At 40.6% G+C, this 15,079-nt stretch overlaps 1 protein-coding gene across 8 annotated transcripts in view; it reads left to right on the top strand.

The window, feature by feature from the left end:
* Positions 1 to 15,079, top strand: part of HIVEP1 (HIVEP zinc finger 1) — a 131,977-nt gene that overhangs the window by 65,388 nt on the left and 51,510 nt on the right. For all 8 annotated transcript variants that reach the window (XM_058045823.1, XM_058045815.1, XM_058045774.1 and 5 more), the window contains one exon: positions 5,108 to 5,161. In XM_058045823.1, the coding sequence (XP_057901806.1) occupies positions 5,108 to 5,161 (54 nt within the window). The remainder of the gene's footprint in view (positions 1 to 5,107; positions 5,162 to 15,079) is intronic.

The following is a 15,079-nucleotide window of genomic DNA, read 5'->3' as shown; positions in this document are numbered from 1 at the left end:
GGCCTGAGAATTGTTCTTGTCTTTAACTGAAGGGGAAAAAATGTGCTGATATTTTCCTTCCAGTAGTTCTGGTTAAATACTTGAAGATATAACTCTAGCCTTTCAGGCAAGATATAAGCTTGTATTTTTCAAAGTTTTGATGTCACAGCCTGTTTTCAGCATCCAAAATGGTCTAAATCTGCTAATTTTCGGAGTATTTGTGATTAAAAAACGAAATCCAACAAAACACTTATTTTTTCAGAGCAGCAACTGTACATCTTCAATAATAAGCCAAAAAATCCCCGTATTTGCAGTGGTTCAGACACATGCAAATATGTGCAATGAAAAATCCTCCTGTTAGGGTGGTTTGCAAGAACTTAATGAACTTACACCAACCACTCCCTTGTAAGCTTTCCTGGAGGCTTAAAAGTAGGTCTTCCTCAGTGACTTAATTCCTCTGTGTGCTGTCATTGTGTGGGGCGGGGTGGCTTGTGCAACAGGACAAAGTCATCTCATTATGCTGCTGTGGGGACACTTGTCAGTGGAAAAATCCCCAGAGAGATGAAACAAACCAAACCCACAAACACTTTACTAGAAAATGTAATGTGCTCCAGCTTAAATTGCTGTCATAAGTTACTGGTTTTATACTTTGCCGACCTCACACCTTCAGTATTTCTGCTTTCCCTGCTGAAGTTAATAAATCTTTATTTTCCTTAACTCACAATATAAGTGAGGCCTTTAAGATCTCCCTGAAAATTTGTAATGCATATGTGATGCATAGAATACTAGACATATTCAGGGTTTTATACATTATTGGGATAATCTCTTTAAAAAAAAACTCTGTAAATTACATTTTATTTATGAATTAATTAAAATCTCTGAGGTCTCTCTCTCAGTGAAGACCAAAAATAGAGACTGTAAAGCTGTTGAAAAATCTGGTTTATTTTTTCATTTAAAACCCCACCACAGTGCCACCATATCTAATTCAGACTGTTGGTATCCTTGTAATGATCTATCACAGCAGGAGGTGTGTAAAACAAGAAGCATATTTTACTGCACGCCAGTCTCCTTCCTTGCATTCCTAAAAAGCACAGTTACATTACATATTTAAAACCTCAAGGAATTTGATGGTATTTCCACACAGCAGATACCTGCTGGGAGAGCTGTGGTGGAGAATAATGTGAGAAGATTTCATGCTGGCGTAAGAAAAGCCATTGTACATGTTGTTTCATTTTCTTTTACACATATGCAGGTGTGTTTGTGTGTATAATTATATCTATAATGTATAAATAAAATAATTTCATGATGCTACTTGTGATTTGCATTTTTGTGGCATGCACCTGCCTGGAATGGCCAAAAGCTGGCTCTGTGGCTCGTTGCAGTGCTATCACATGGAATCTCCATTCTCTACAGCGATGCATATGATGATTTCCTCTTCCATTGCACCTCCACTAGTAAGTGCCTGGTGAGAAGTGTCCCGTCTTCAGTGAGAGTGTGTCTGTCACTGTCATTTGCTTCTAGATGTGTGCTACTCCAGGAGGCTGTCTGCTGAAGGGATGGACCATTGGGATAGGTCTTACATTAAAGTAGTCAAGATATGTACTATTCTGGCTCTTAGGGGAAATCAAGAGAGCGCTATACCTACCATGTACTAGAAATTCTCATTAGTTAAATGGTTTTATCCTAGTAGAAGTAGATAATATTTCATTGATAAGCAAATGTTTCCTCTGTAAAATGTTCAGGTTAGACAGTATCCCAGGTTTAATTCTGAAATAATATTAGACCAAACAATTATTGGATTGGATAATATTATTTGCAATTAAATGGAGGACTTCTTGGTTTTCAGCTCCTCCTGGGCTTTACAGATGATTTTTTGTGTGGTGTCTTTTTGCTTATAAAGCGTTTTCAAAGGTATGTACCATTAGAGCACCTATAATACAATTATGACAGAATGTGGTATGATGTCTGAAATAATTTTCCTTAAGATGTTTGACATACAGCTAATTTAATGGCACACAAGAGAAGGAGATGACTGGATAATATAAATTTGTTAGCAAGTTATTGCTGGCGTACGTGCGAGTTGGCAGAAGACCTGGGGAGGCTGCCTTTTGGTGTTGCTGGGGTACTTGGCTCTAAGCCTGCTCCTGCCACCTGCTCCACGGCCCTTAGGGATAACCCAGTTCTTCCCTCCAGCCTGAGCACAGCAGTCTGTCAGGCAGTTGCCTGTGTAGGATCTGTAGCTGTAAAATGCGGCAGGGTGGGAAGCAGCTGCCGCAGATTTTGTACAATGCTTTGGACATGCCTTGGTGCAGTAGCCAGAGCAGGTAGCATGTGATGCTGGCCATTAGGAGGATGTAGGCCCTCAGAAAACATTTAGCCCCAAACTGATGTTAACATCCATGTCTCATTTACAGTCCAGATCACTGCTTTAGTTTTCCAGATTTTTCAGTATTCAGAACGTTCAAAACTGTTCTGCACAGGGATACCGTCATAGGTATGAAGAAATACACACAGCAGGAATAACTCCTTGGGGAAAATGTATCAGGAGAGGCAGGAAGTGTAGGAGACTTTCTGGCTGTGTACCAGTCACCTGTTTACCTAGCTATTATTTCTGTTATCTGTGGTTCTTTGTTTGGGATTACAGTCTGACAAAGGAATGGTTGGGAATTACTGATAGGAACTAATTTTTTTTTCCAATAAGAGACAGAGTATTCAGTTAAGGAGGTCAAAGCCTTTAATCTTTCTGACATTCTCATATAGCATGATTCTGAAATACTTAAGTAATTTTCCTCTAAAAAGTAGGATGATTGTGAATGTAAATGCGTATATTTCTTGTAGCATTTATGTGAAATATGCAGATAATAATTTTAATAATAAAACTGCAGTTGTCTATGTACTTAGATGTAAGCTTTGTTGACAAAACATTTACTCTGAGAACAGAAACACCATGTATTGTGCATTAAACATATCTCTAACATAGGGAAAGTGAGTTTGAGAGCCAAACTATAGATTTGATTTCTTGTTGCCTTTTGCTAAAACCTACAGCTCCATTTACATGGATAATTTGTTGATTTTTTTCCCTGTGTGTTCATATATTTTATCAACTGTCCTGCAACTTTGTAAATTGTTTATTTCCATCACCTGTAAAGCAACAGTCTAGAAAAACCATATGAGATTGCTAGATGCATTTTCCTCTAAGAGTATTAGTGACACTTATATAAAAGAGGCTTTCTTTACATTTCGTCCTTTTTTTGTTGGAAATGGTTATTTACATCCCTTTCTATTAAAAAAATGTATTAATACATTTAGTATTTCAGCTGTAGTATTTAATCCAGGAAAGCATTAAATATCGAGTCTTCTGTGTTTAAAATAAGCCTGCATAACCAGCTTGGTAAAGAGATGGTGAAGGATTGTGCTCTTTTTGAGTTGTGTTGGTCTTCAGCAGCCAGTAAGTCAGTATAAAAGAAAATGTGATAAAACTTCCCATTAAATATGTATGCATGTCTCACTAACCCCAGGGGAAGAAGGAAGAAGTTTGGCTTTTCAAATTGCTGTGGTGTCTTTTTTTCTCATGAGAAGCTTTGAGAGTCTGCTCAGTTAGCACCCTTGTGAGATCTTCTGGTCCATTCTCTGGGACAGTGTACAACAGAGAAATTACTGAGCTTTAATGAGAAGGGAAACCTGGTACTTATTCTGAAAAACAGAAATGCAGAACCAGAGTGAGCTCAATAAAACTCAGTCTTAAAAGCTGCAAGAGTTTGATTCAGTTGTAATTATTTGGTTCTGTGGAGGAAAGAATTGAGAAACCATATCAGACTTCAACTGTGAATAAATGGTTCCAACATGCTTGAGTGATTCAGGCGATAAATAAAAGAGAAGTCATTTAAACCCACTTTTTAAGAATTGTGTTGAAGAAATATCCATTTTTTGAAAGCTTGTTTTATAAAAGTCAGAGTGAGTAAAGCCTCCGTGCTTGTGAAGAAAGAGGTGAGGGCTTTGCAGAGCTGTCACACTCCTCTTGTATATGGCAGCCATGAAGTCTGGCATTTCTTGAGTTGCACCAGTAGAGTCTGGGAGGTTTAGGATTAATCCAGTTACATTCTGTTCTTTCAATTTAGTTTGATAAAAACTGACCCCACCAGGGGAAAAGAAGAAAAAAAATTATACAAGGAAAAAAGTTTTCACAGGTATTTTAGAAAATGACCATTTACATCTGAAAGTCACGTTCCAAGCTCAGATCTTGGTCAGTCAGGCCATAGTTTGATGCTCAGAACACCAAGAGAGCTCAGCCTCTCCCAGTGGTGCTACTTCTTACCAACACAACCTTTTATCCTCAACCTACTCAGAGGACTGTTTGCTATCAAAAGAAAATTTGGTCTTGAATTTTTATTCAGTCCAGTTACACCTTTTCTTGCTTCTTACTATGCACATGCAAACATGCACACATGCAGAACAAGGACCCCCCCTTTCCATGGGAGCTTCTGTGCAACAGCAGGTGAAGCACAGCTCTCCTTCCAACACCAGTGTGTCTGAGGGGCAGCAAGTGAACTGCAAAGACAGACTGGGAGTAAAGACTCAGGGCCTCCTTTTGCTCCTGCTCTGTGCATGTGGGAATTTCTGGTTGTTTCACAAAGAAATAAGGTGGGGACTACCTCTCACTCCCTGTGCTCCCATGTGAGAGGATTGGCTCCATTGCTTCACTTAGCAAATGCTGTTTGCTGTTCTTCTCACTATGTTTAATGCAACATTGACTTGCTCTAACAGCATTTTTCAAAAATGTATTAAAACACTCTATAATGCACCATAATACCTATTCCAAAGAGTCCCCTGACTGCACACATTATTATAGATGGTAGGAAGCTGCAGTGGGATTTGCTGTTAACTGCAGATCCAATGCCAGTGCTTTTCTTTCAGTGGTTCCGTGTAATTTAGCATGTCAATAGCCTCTCTGGTAAAACATGATAAAATTTTATATGGCTGTATTACTCATAATGTACCACATAGTTATACATGAATGATATAACTCCTAAATATAAACAGATATTTCAAGACTGATTTCAGTAAATGACTTACTGCAATCTTGCCTTTTTTATATATGTGTTTTAATAGTGACCTCTCTTTCTTGCAGACAAAATTGAAGAAGCACAAAAACAACTTAATGGAACAGAAGACCAACAGAGAGGTAATAACAACCCCCAAAACATAAAATAGAAAGTAAATAAAGTATTGTGATCCTAGAGGCTGGTGCAAAGCCTTCCTGTGTCAGTGAAAAGACTTGGTTGGGCTGGGCACTGGATGAGGCCCCAGGCATGTCTGTCTGCAGATCAGGGGCTGTGTCTGTAATGTCCCACTTCACAAAGGTTTTGTTTTATCCACTCAAGTAGCTGCCTTGACCTTGATGAGATTGCTGAAGCTGTAGCATCAGGGCCATGCACACTGCTGACCACAGCTTGTGCTAACCCTTAGTTCTTTATGTCATTTACCTAATCATTAACAACCGTACTCAGTTTATGGTGAGCAATATGTGATGATTTCCAGCAACATGCTGAGGAAAGAGACTGATCATCACAGCTTATTTTAAGAAACAGATGACCTGTGGCAGATTTTATCTGTGTGTTAGAGCTTAGAAAGCTGGTGCAAACTCATTGCATTTCAAGAATGGCTGACTGCAGTGATACATGAGGATGCCCAGACACAGAGTGGGGAGCCCAAACAGAACTTTGCCAGGTTACTACTGGGCCCGTCATGGGAGAGGCATGGGAGATCATCTCCACAGCTTAGAGGAGCAAAGGGGCAGGGAGAAACACAAATTAAGGACTCAGATAAAGAGTAATCCTGCCCAGTTTCCTCTCAGGCCTCTTCCTGCAGAGCCCCAGTTGGTGTCCCAGAGTGAAACTGTCACCATGTGGAGTTGGGGAGCAGCTCTGCAGTTCACTGTTTGGACTAACAGTGTTGCTAGCTGGAGGTGTGGGACACATTAGGAGATGCAGGACAAAAGTTTCTGGGGGTGTGGAATGCTCTGTACCAGCAATTGGAGTTGGGCTGCAACCCTGAGGGATATGTCCAGGTGCAGCAGCTGAGGAGTCTGGGATCCAGGGGTGGCCACTGGGCAGACTGAGTTTCTGAGCCAAGCTGCTGGTGAATTCCACCTTGGAGATGTAGAAATATTTCCATTAGTGGACCTTTGCCCTGCTTAGCCAGATCAAGGAGCAGGATAAGGTAGGAGTGCTCAGAGTGTCTGTCCAGGATCTGTATGTCCATCCATATATGTGAATGTATGTATGTTTGGGGGGGTGTTTGATATATGCCTCTCTTGGGAAAACATTTTCAGCCTTTCTACTGGTTGGATCTGGGGGCTTGGAGCAGCACCAGCCTCACTTCCTTGAGCTGCTGGATTTAGCAGATGAGATATTTTCTAGTATCTGGTGTCAGTGCTTTGGCTTTTTCTGGGTAGGCATTCACCTTTGCAGTGGTGGTGGCCTGTGACACATCTGTGAACAGTGTTGTAAGCTGTTGATGCTCTGTCCTGGAAGGTTTATTATCTTTCAAAACAATGAACTTCAAAACTTTTTAAAGATTAGAGAGCAGAAGACATACCCAAGTGGATCTCAGCAGGGTCTCTCTGGCCCAGCATTTGGCCTCCCATGGAGGGAGTAGGATGTACTGTTAAAGGATACCACATAAGCCTGGCCAATTTCTTTAGTGTCTTCCCCTTATGAAGTCCACATACATTGAATTTAGGGATGTCTGCCTCATCCCTTTATTATCTAGACATTCATGGAGCTGTTATCTATGAGTGCAGTTGATTAAATGCTACTTGCACCCAACATTTTCTGGCAGCAAGTTGCAGTAGTTCACTAGCAATAACATTAAAAATACAGATTTTATCTTTTCTCTTCAATTTCCAATTTTTCTTCCATTTTCAACAGGAAACAGCCCTAGCTCAAGCCCTGTGAATCGTTAAATAGCAGTTCTGCACTCACCTTCTCACCTTATCGACTGCTTTCACGATTTTGTAAATCTTGTCCATATTTTGTTCAGCTTTTTTCTCTCCTAACTTGTAGCTGGCTTCATATTTCAGAAGGTTTATTATAAACAGTCTCATATGAGTACTAGAACTGCTCTATGTATTTGTAAAAGGTGGAAGAGATAAAACATAAGTGGCTAGATAGCAGACCTTCAAATGTTTGCAGAGACTTTTAAACAAACTAGACCTTCTAGTAAGTATTTCTTATGTATTTCTATTTAGTGTGTCATAGATAAATGGTATTGTCATCCAAATGTGAAAAACTTGGCAAGTAAGGTATAGCTGTCTGTTCTTGTTGCTGTTGGTCTCACAACATTAATACTGCTCTGGATGATTTTTTGTGATGGATGTGTTCAAGCTAAAGACAAGCTAACCTCTGCTCTTAGGCATTTGTTCTCACGTGTGGCCCAATAACATCTTTGCATAAAGGAAGATAAATTCTCTAGGGTAAACTTAGCAATGTACTCTGAAAGGGATGGGGTTACAAAGGTTTATGTGGTGGTAGCACTGAGCTTTCAAGCACCTCAGAATCAAAGAGAGATTTGACTCAACTTTTGGCTTCTAGCCTAAATTCTTACGGCTGGAAATTGAAAAATAAATTTTTACATTGAAAACTGATACATAAATAACTGAGGTAATAAAGTTAGTCTTTTCAAATTAAAACTGTCCTCTGTGCCTATGGGATTTTTTTAGTTTCTTACATGCCTGAATAGATCACATTCTTGGTAATATGAAGTAAACAAAATTATTTATTTGAAGCTTTAGACTCTGAAGGCTGCCGAAACAAAGAAAATACATGTTTTGAGCTAAACAAGTAAACAAAAAATGTGCACATATTCACATAAGTTATTGTAAATCACAATCCTGTGTATACAGATTCGTGTGAAGTATGACTGTATATTTTTCCTCTTGGTTAATTTATTTTGGTTTTCAGTTCATCTAGATCACTTTAGTTTTGTTTATTTCCTATCTGAAATGATTAAGAAATGTAATTTTGGGGAACTTAACATAAGTTAAGTATTGCTCTGTCAGAGGAGCTTTCAGTGGCCCAGTGTATTTGTGGGGAGGAGTTTTCCATAAGTTTATTCGTGCTGAGTTTCTGCTGAGTAGCTTTGTGCTCTGATCAGTCATAACTTTGTACATGTTTGGGATTTAAGTTGAATTTAATTGACTACAGAAATATATGTATTTAACACCTCATTTTGTCATTAGCTATAGTAATCCAATTAAGTGCAAATTGGAGTAGAACTCAAGCACAAATGAGGCAGTAAATGGGCAGACATAGTTTTCAAGTTTGCACTTCGGTTTTTTAGTATAAAGTTCCAACTGCTTTTTTGTTTTTTGAAGTGATAGTTCACAAATTATTCAAATGGCCTTGATTCAAATAACCACTTGAGGCCAGAAGCACGTTCATTAGGGGTTGTGCTCAGCTTCCTGCTCAGCGAGTGTGGAAGGTGGCTAATTCTCATGTAGGTTCATCTTCTCTCTGCTGCCCAGCTGCCACTCTGAATTTTCAGGAGGGGAAACTGTGCTTCCCCTTCTTTTTGCTGCTATTTCCCAACACTCTTTTACACCCTGGGTGTGCCCCTATTTTAGGGCTGAATTTTGTCTTCTGACACATGTACAGGTTTAATTAATGTGGCAGAGAAGTTCTTGCTCCACATGGTGTTCTTTAAAATCTAGAAGGGATGGTGAGCTTGAACTACTCAAAATCTCTCCTTGAGAATGCAGTTGAAGTTTTCTGTGGTGTGGGTCTCAGTGGATATTGTGGGCTGGGAAACATTCAGGTGAATGCATCTGCTTTATCTCTGGTCTGCCATTGGCCATCCTCCTAAGAAAGCCATTCCAAGGGTGTCTCTCCGCCTTCTCCTTCCAGACAAGTTACGTTCTGTCAGATTGTGATTACCACAGAGGCATCTCATTTGGTCATCCTCAGAAACAGTCCAGCCTCTGAAGTGCTGTAAGCATTTTGTTTCCTGCTTTAACCACTGCAGCAGTTCTTTGCCTGTCCCAGCACTCTGGGTCCTAGATACATCAGTGCCACCAACACTGCCATTGTGTTCCTTAGGACTAGTGGAACTAACTTGGCTGTCTCCATACTTGGTGTCAGCAATGCTGATTGCCACCTAAATCTCTCTCTGCTTTTGGATGTTTGGGGAACATCAGAACACTCAAGTTGGTGACAAACTCTAGCAGCACCAAGATTTGCCAGAAAATGGATGAAAGGTTTCCATAGGACCATCTCATCTCACTGATAGGCGATACAGATGTATATACTCTGTATTGCCTACCAATCCCGGGGTCTCTCAGGCTGTTTGCACTCCCTCATTTCAGGTAACTGCTTCTTGCTGTATCACCAGAAGGGTCAATGATAAATTTCTGGGTAAGATGAAGATGGATTCCTTCATTCTCCGTCTCATTCATGGCTATTGTGTCCTCAGACTATAGGGTGGTCAGTAATAGACTGGAGACATTCATGTGTTCATCAGCCTCACTGGAGTTTAGACTTGCAGACTGTCCTAGTTGTTTGTCAGGTGTGATCTCATCCCTCTGAATAAGCTGCTGCCTATTGTTTGATCAAGTTTTTGACTTTCTGCAGTATCAAGGTTTATCCCCAGCTGGCAACTAAGCCCCACACAGCCACTTTCTCACTCCCCCACGGTGGGATGGGGGAGAGAATCATAATAATAAAAGTGAGAAAACTGGATAAAGACAGTTTATTAGGTAAAGCAAAGGCACTCAAGCAAAGCAAAACTAATAACTCATTTACCACTTCCTATCAGCAGGCAGGTGTTCGTCCATCTACAGGAGAGCAGAGGTCCACTGCCATTTGTCCAGTGACAAATTGCATCATTCCCCTGTCCTCCTTTCCTGCTTTTTCCCCCAGCTTTATATGCTGAGCCTGATGCCATATGGTCTGGAATATCCCCTGGGTCTGCTGGGGTCGGCTGTCCTGGCTCTGTCACCTCCCAGCTCCTTGTGCACCCCCAGCCCACTCTCTGGTGGAGTGGTGTGAGGAGCAGAAAAGGCCCTGACAGTGCAAGCCCAGGTCAGGAGTAATGAAAACATCCCTGTGTTACCATCCCTGTGTTCAGCACAAATCCAAAATACAGCTCCCTGTAAGCCTCTGTGAAGAATTTTTACTCTATCCCAGCCATAAATAGCACATGCAGGAAATGGGGAGATTAGTGTACTGTTTGTACCTATTCAATAGGTAAAATTTTAAACAGGTTACTTATTGTCTCTGCAGGCTGTATATGGTATAACAAATCCATCCTAAGCTCATACTTCCAGACCTTCTTAAGGGTATGCAGGCATCTGCCAGTCTCTTCTCCTGATTTCTTCCCAGAAAGATATCTCTGTGTCTATCTTCAAGGAAAAGCCTTTTTTTTTTTTTCTTTTATGGATTTGAGGATTTGTATCACATGCCACCTCAACAATTGCAGCTGACTTTGTTCAGACAAAGCATGGGAATAGTTACATCTTGAATTACACCTTTCCTTCAAGGTCTGTGCTCCATAGCATGAACGAGGAGGATCCGTGTTGCGGTGGCTCAGTTTGTTGCAGCACACCTAGTCTCACCCATAGAAAAGGCAATGCCATAAATAGCAGAAAGGAATAAGCTGTTACTGATGTTTCAGGTCAGTGCATTATGTTGGTCCCTTGCAGTTTGCCAGTTGTCATTTTGGAGTACTCACTTGAATTAAAGGGTCTGTGCTGAGGTCTATTTAGTACCTATTTTGGTCTGTCATTTGCCTATCAATCAAGTTGCTGTAGTTTCTCACTCCATCCTTTCCACATTCCTTAAAGACCTTTTTCGTTTTCTTGCCTTCAGCTGGAGGTGCAGGAATTTAAATACTAAGCTGTTCAATCTTCTGTGTCATCAGTTTCAGACCCTCAGCATAGCTGTTCACTTTCTAGTCTGTGAAATTGAACTTCTAAGTTGCTCTCACTTATTCCAGAGGCCATTTGTGGCAGGTCTGTTGTGATGATAGCATTCCCTTTCAGAGGTACCGCAGTTTGTCCCTGAGACAGTAGCAGAATTTCACTCAGATCAGCTCTCTTTCCAGAGTCCTATGCTTTGATATTAGTAGAGCCTCTTCACCTTTATCTTGAGATACAGAAACATTGTTTGCCAGTTCAAGAGTTTTGCTTGACTTACCAGTGATTGTTTGAATGGCTGGAGGTTCTGTCAGTGCTCACAAGAAACCACCTCAACAGAGCCATTCAAAGCCCTGGTCTGGACTCCAGCAAGGTCCAAGCAACTTCTGGGTGCTGTTGAAGTACACCTTTATTTCCAGCCTCTGTCATGGAGCACCTGAAACCTCCATCATCATTTTCGGTGGGTGCTAATCTTCCCTTGTGAGAAACAACTGCTCACTTTGAAAATTTAAAAAGGTTTATTAAACTTTTACAAAAATACAACAAAGGGACTATATAAGGCAAAATTCACAGCGCTGGGAACTGCCCTCATGGATACCACATGGCCATGTCATTTTCAAGATGGATGCTCAGTCCTTTATACCTCGGGGGTCGCATCAAGCAGCCTTGGCCCCTCCCAAAGTCTGCCAGTCAGCTCTTCTGTGCCATTTACCGGTGGTCACTGCTTTCTTGCAATTTAATTGGAGATCAGGTGTTGCCATGCCACACCCCCTAAGCACCAAGCTTTTCCATTCCCGACTGCTCCAGGTAAGGGACACATGTGCACACCTTCTGTCTACCTGTCCTAGACAACCCAGGCTGTCTGATGGTCACAATACAGGGGGAGAAAGGGAACTATGGGGAGAGCAGAGGCCATCTAAACTACAATAACATAACTATACATCAATAAAGCTTTCCTTAATATTCACACAATAGTTATCCCTTAATTGCAAGAGCCATTTGCCTCATTATCCATCTATAACATCTCAGAAGCCTAAAGGTTGAAGCAGTGTTTGGTGGAGTGGCTCTGTAGTCTCTGTTGGCATGCAGAACATGACTCTCCATTTGCTTCCTTCAGTCCCAGTATAGCTGTGTGGAACCTCCCCTGGAGTGAGTGGACCTTTGAGCTGTCGTGCACAGAAAGAGGAAAGAAAGGAGAGATTGCATTCACCACCAAGTACTCTCTGAGATGCACAATCCACATGCACATATGTTCCCCTCCCACACTTGCAGTCCCTTCAAAGCAGTGTGTTGGCATGGAGGAGAGACAACCAGAATTAAATGCCCTCTACCTTGTTTGCCCATCTGCTGTTTTTTTAACCGGAATGTTATTTTTCTAGTAAACTGAACAGCACTGAGATTTGAGTGAGAAGATTTGTCTTTATAAATGTGAGCATGAGACTTTAGTTCACAGATATATGTTCTGCTACAGATTGATGGTGGACATACTTTGTATCATGAGAGTTTTTCCTAACCCTCCCCGCTTTATCATCCCTCTTGTTACATGAATGCATGTTGTTGACAAAATCATAGAGGGAGTTTGAAATCAATTATTATAAATATGCCAGCATTCTGTTAAGATAAACAAATCATTGCATATGTCTTACCTTAAAGATTGCTGCTGTTTTCATGTTGTCATGTCCCAGCTTACAGATGACTCTCACCAGCCCACCATCTGGCCCCAAAGGAGCAGCCAGGTACCTTCCCTCCTCTCCCCTCCTCACAGGCACTCCCACTCCTGCCTTCTGCCACTATACCTCTCCAAAAAAACAGGTGGGAGCACTTCGTGCTGGAGATGTGCCCTGCTCCCTAGGCCATCACAGAATCATAGAATATTTTGTGTTGGAAGGGACCTTAAAGGTCATCTCGCTCTAGCCTCTTCCAAACCCCTTCCATGGGCAGAAACACCTTTCACTAGACTGGCTTGCTCAAAGGCTTATCAAGCCTGGCATTGAGCACAGCCAGACAGCTGCAGTCAATACCATATTCTTTCACTTGGGAGAAATAGGAAGTGGAATGAGAAGGGGAAGTGTCAGGCAAAAATCTGGAAATGGGATGCTTAACAATTTGCATGTTTTGATCTACTAGCTTAGTGTGATGTCATCTTCCTCAGATGTGTCCTTGAATTTTTCCAGGAGGTTCGCAGGCACAGGAGCTCTCTGGATGCTTTGCTGCTGTGTAGTACCAGTGTAGTATCATTAGTCCAAAACATTTTCTTTCCATTTTGTACTTGTAGGAAACTGTCTTACTTTTTGGGCAAGGTACACAACCAAGATCCAGAGTTTCATTTGATTCTTTTCATCTTCTCATCCTTATCTTCACCAACCCTATGGGTGAGAAATATAGTCATTCTAAATGGAGGTAATCTTCAAAAATTGCAATTTACACTAATGTCGTGTTTGTTACTTAATGCTGATGAGAAGATTAGCTTTTTTAATTTTTTTTTTACCTACACCAGAACTGCCTAGCTTTTATTTTCCAAGTGTTCAAAACTACCACTTAGCAGTGGGATTTTAAGCAATTCACTTGTGCATTTTCCTGGTACCTGATTTCATAAAGTATTTTGTATCTGCATTTAAATATGTCAATACATCTGTCTAAGAGATGATTTATTTAAATTGTTCTCTGTGTCAATATATAAGGCTTTCATTCAAGACTGAAATGTCTTCCTAAAATATTTACATCAACTCAGACATCTATGATTGGCTTAATGCAGGAACTATTCATGTCTATAGCTCATGTTGTACAAGATCTTACATTTTCATAAAGTCACATCTATTCTTGAAATCTCTGATGTTTTCACATTGAAGGAACATTGCATACTGCTAATAACATAACAAGTGTTATGACAACTTGAAAGGTCCCTTCTGTTTTCAGGCACATTCAATAGAGGGGTTTGTGCCCATGAAGAACAGTGAGAAAACTCTCCTGACTTCTGCAGGAACAGAAATAGTCTCTGATATCATTTAACCTCATTTTTCTTTGCTCTTGTCTTCAATGGTTAAGTACATTTTAATGTCCCCACTTAGCCAGTGGGGACAAACTGATAAAAATGGAGATATTTACGTGTTCTGTGCTCTGAGAGGCAACATTAGAATATGGACTTAACCCAGGGAAGTTTTCTGGCTCCTGTAGACCTCCTGCATTGTGAGTCAATGTCTGTATCTGTTATTTCTATTTTAGTTTTCTTCTGTTAGTACATTTCATTTAGACAACTAGCAGATGAAATCTGCTTGGTATATCCGCTGCTGGTGCTAGACATAGCAAGAGCTGGTGTTGTTTTGACAGGCAGACAAACAGATTTACAGTTTTAAATTGAAAATTTCATCCTTTGGAGCTATTAGGAGAACTTGGTTAAAACATTAATGGGATATTAAAGTGATAGTATTTTGACTTCTTCTGACAAGTACGGCAAATTTTCTGAGTGACAGTTCAGCAAAAGAGATTCCAACCTGCAAGTACAGTTTTCAAAGGGACATTTTACAAACTGACATTATAAAACAATCATTGGAAAAGCATCTTCCTGATAGTAAATGGAAAGTATCTATTCCAAATCCACTGTACAGTACATTGTTAAATCGAGGGCAATGTTTTCAGACACAGCAAAATTCTGAGCTTAGTCCTGCTTTAATGAATAGAAGGATTTCTTTCAACTTTATAGAATCTGAGGCCAGAACAAGCTCATTTTTGTGGTGGGAGGATGCTGAGCTAACAAACTGGCTAATTTGAGAGCATACCTACACACACACGCGTAGTGAATTCAAAAGAGTGCTAATTTTAGCTGATGTGAACTGGGAGCAAGCCAGTTGTGGAAATGCAAGGTTTTTCTTGTTAGCTTCCTTGCAATCTGCCTTGCATATGAGTAATGAGTGGTTTTTTTCATGTTTTTCTGATACTCCCTTAGCTCGGAGAGTTGTTAAGTTTCCTTTGGTCTGCTTCAGAAGGGAAAATATAATATACAAATGGATGAGTGATGAATTGGATTAAATGTACCACTCTCTGGTAACGATATGCTTGTGGGCTGACCTGCATGGATCCTTTCCCAGGAATCTCCTTGAACATGTGGATGTGTGAGAGGGCAAAAAGAGAGACTGTGCACATTTATGGATAAAGGGAAGGTGAAGCTGGGGGAGGGACTCTGAGTTGCTTGGA

This window comes from Melospiza georgiana, chromosome 1 (assembly GCF_028018845.1).
Source record: "Melospiza georgiana isolate bMelGeo1 chromosome 1, bMelGeo1.pri, whole genome shotgun sequence".
In the NCBI taxonomy this organism is placed as follows: Eukaryota; Metazoa; Chordata; class Aves; order Passeriformes; family Passerellidae; genus Melospiza; species Melospiza georgiana.
The sequence above is the reverse complement of the archived record's forward strand: the minus strand, read 5'-3'. Positions and strand labels throughout refer to the sequence as shown.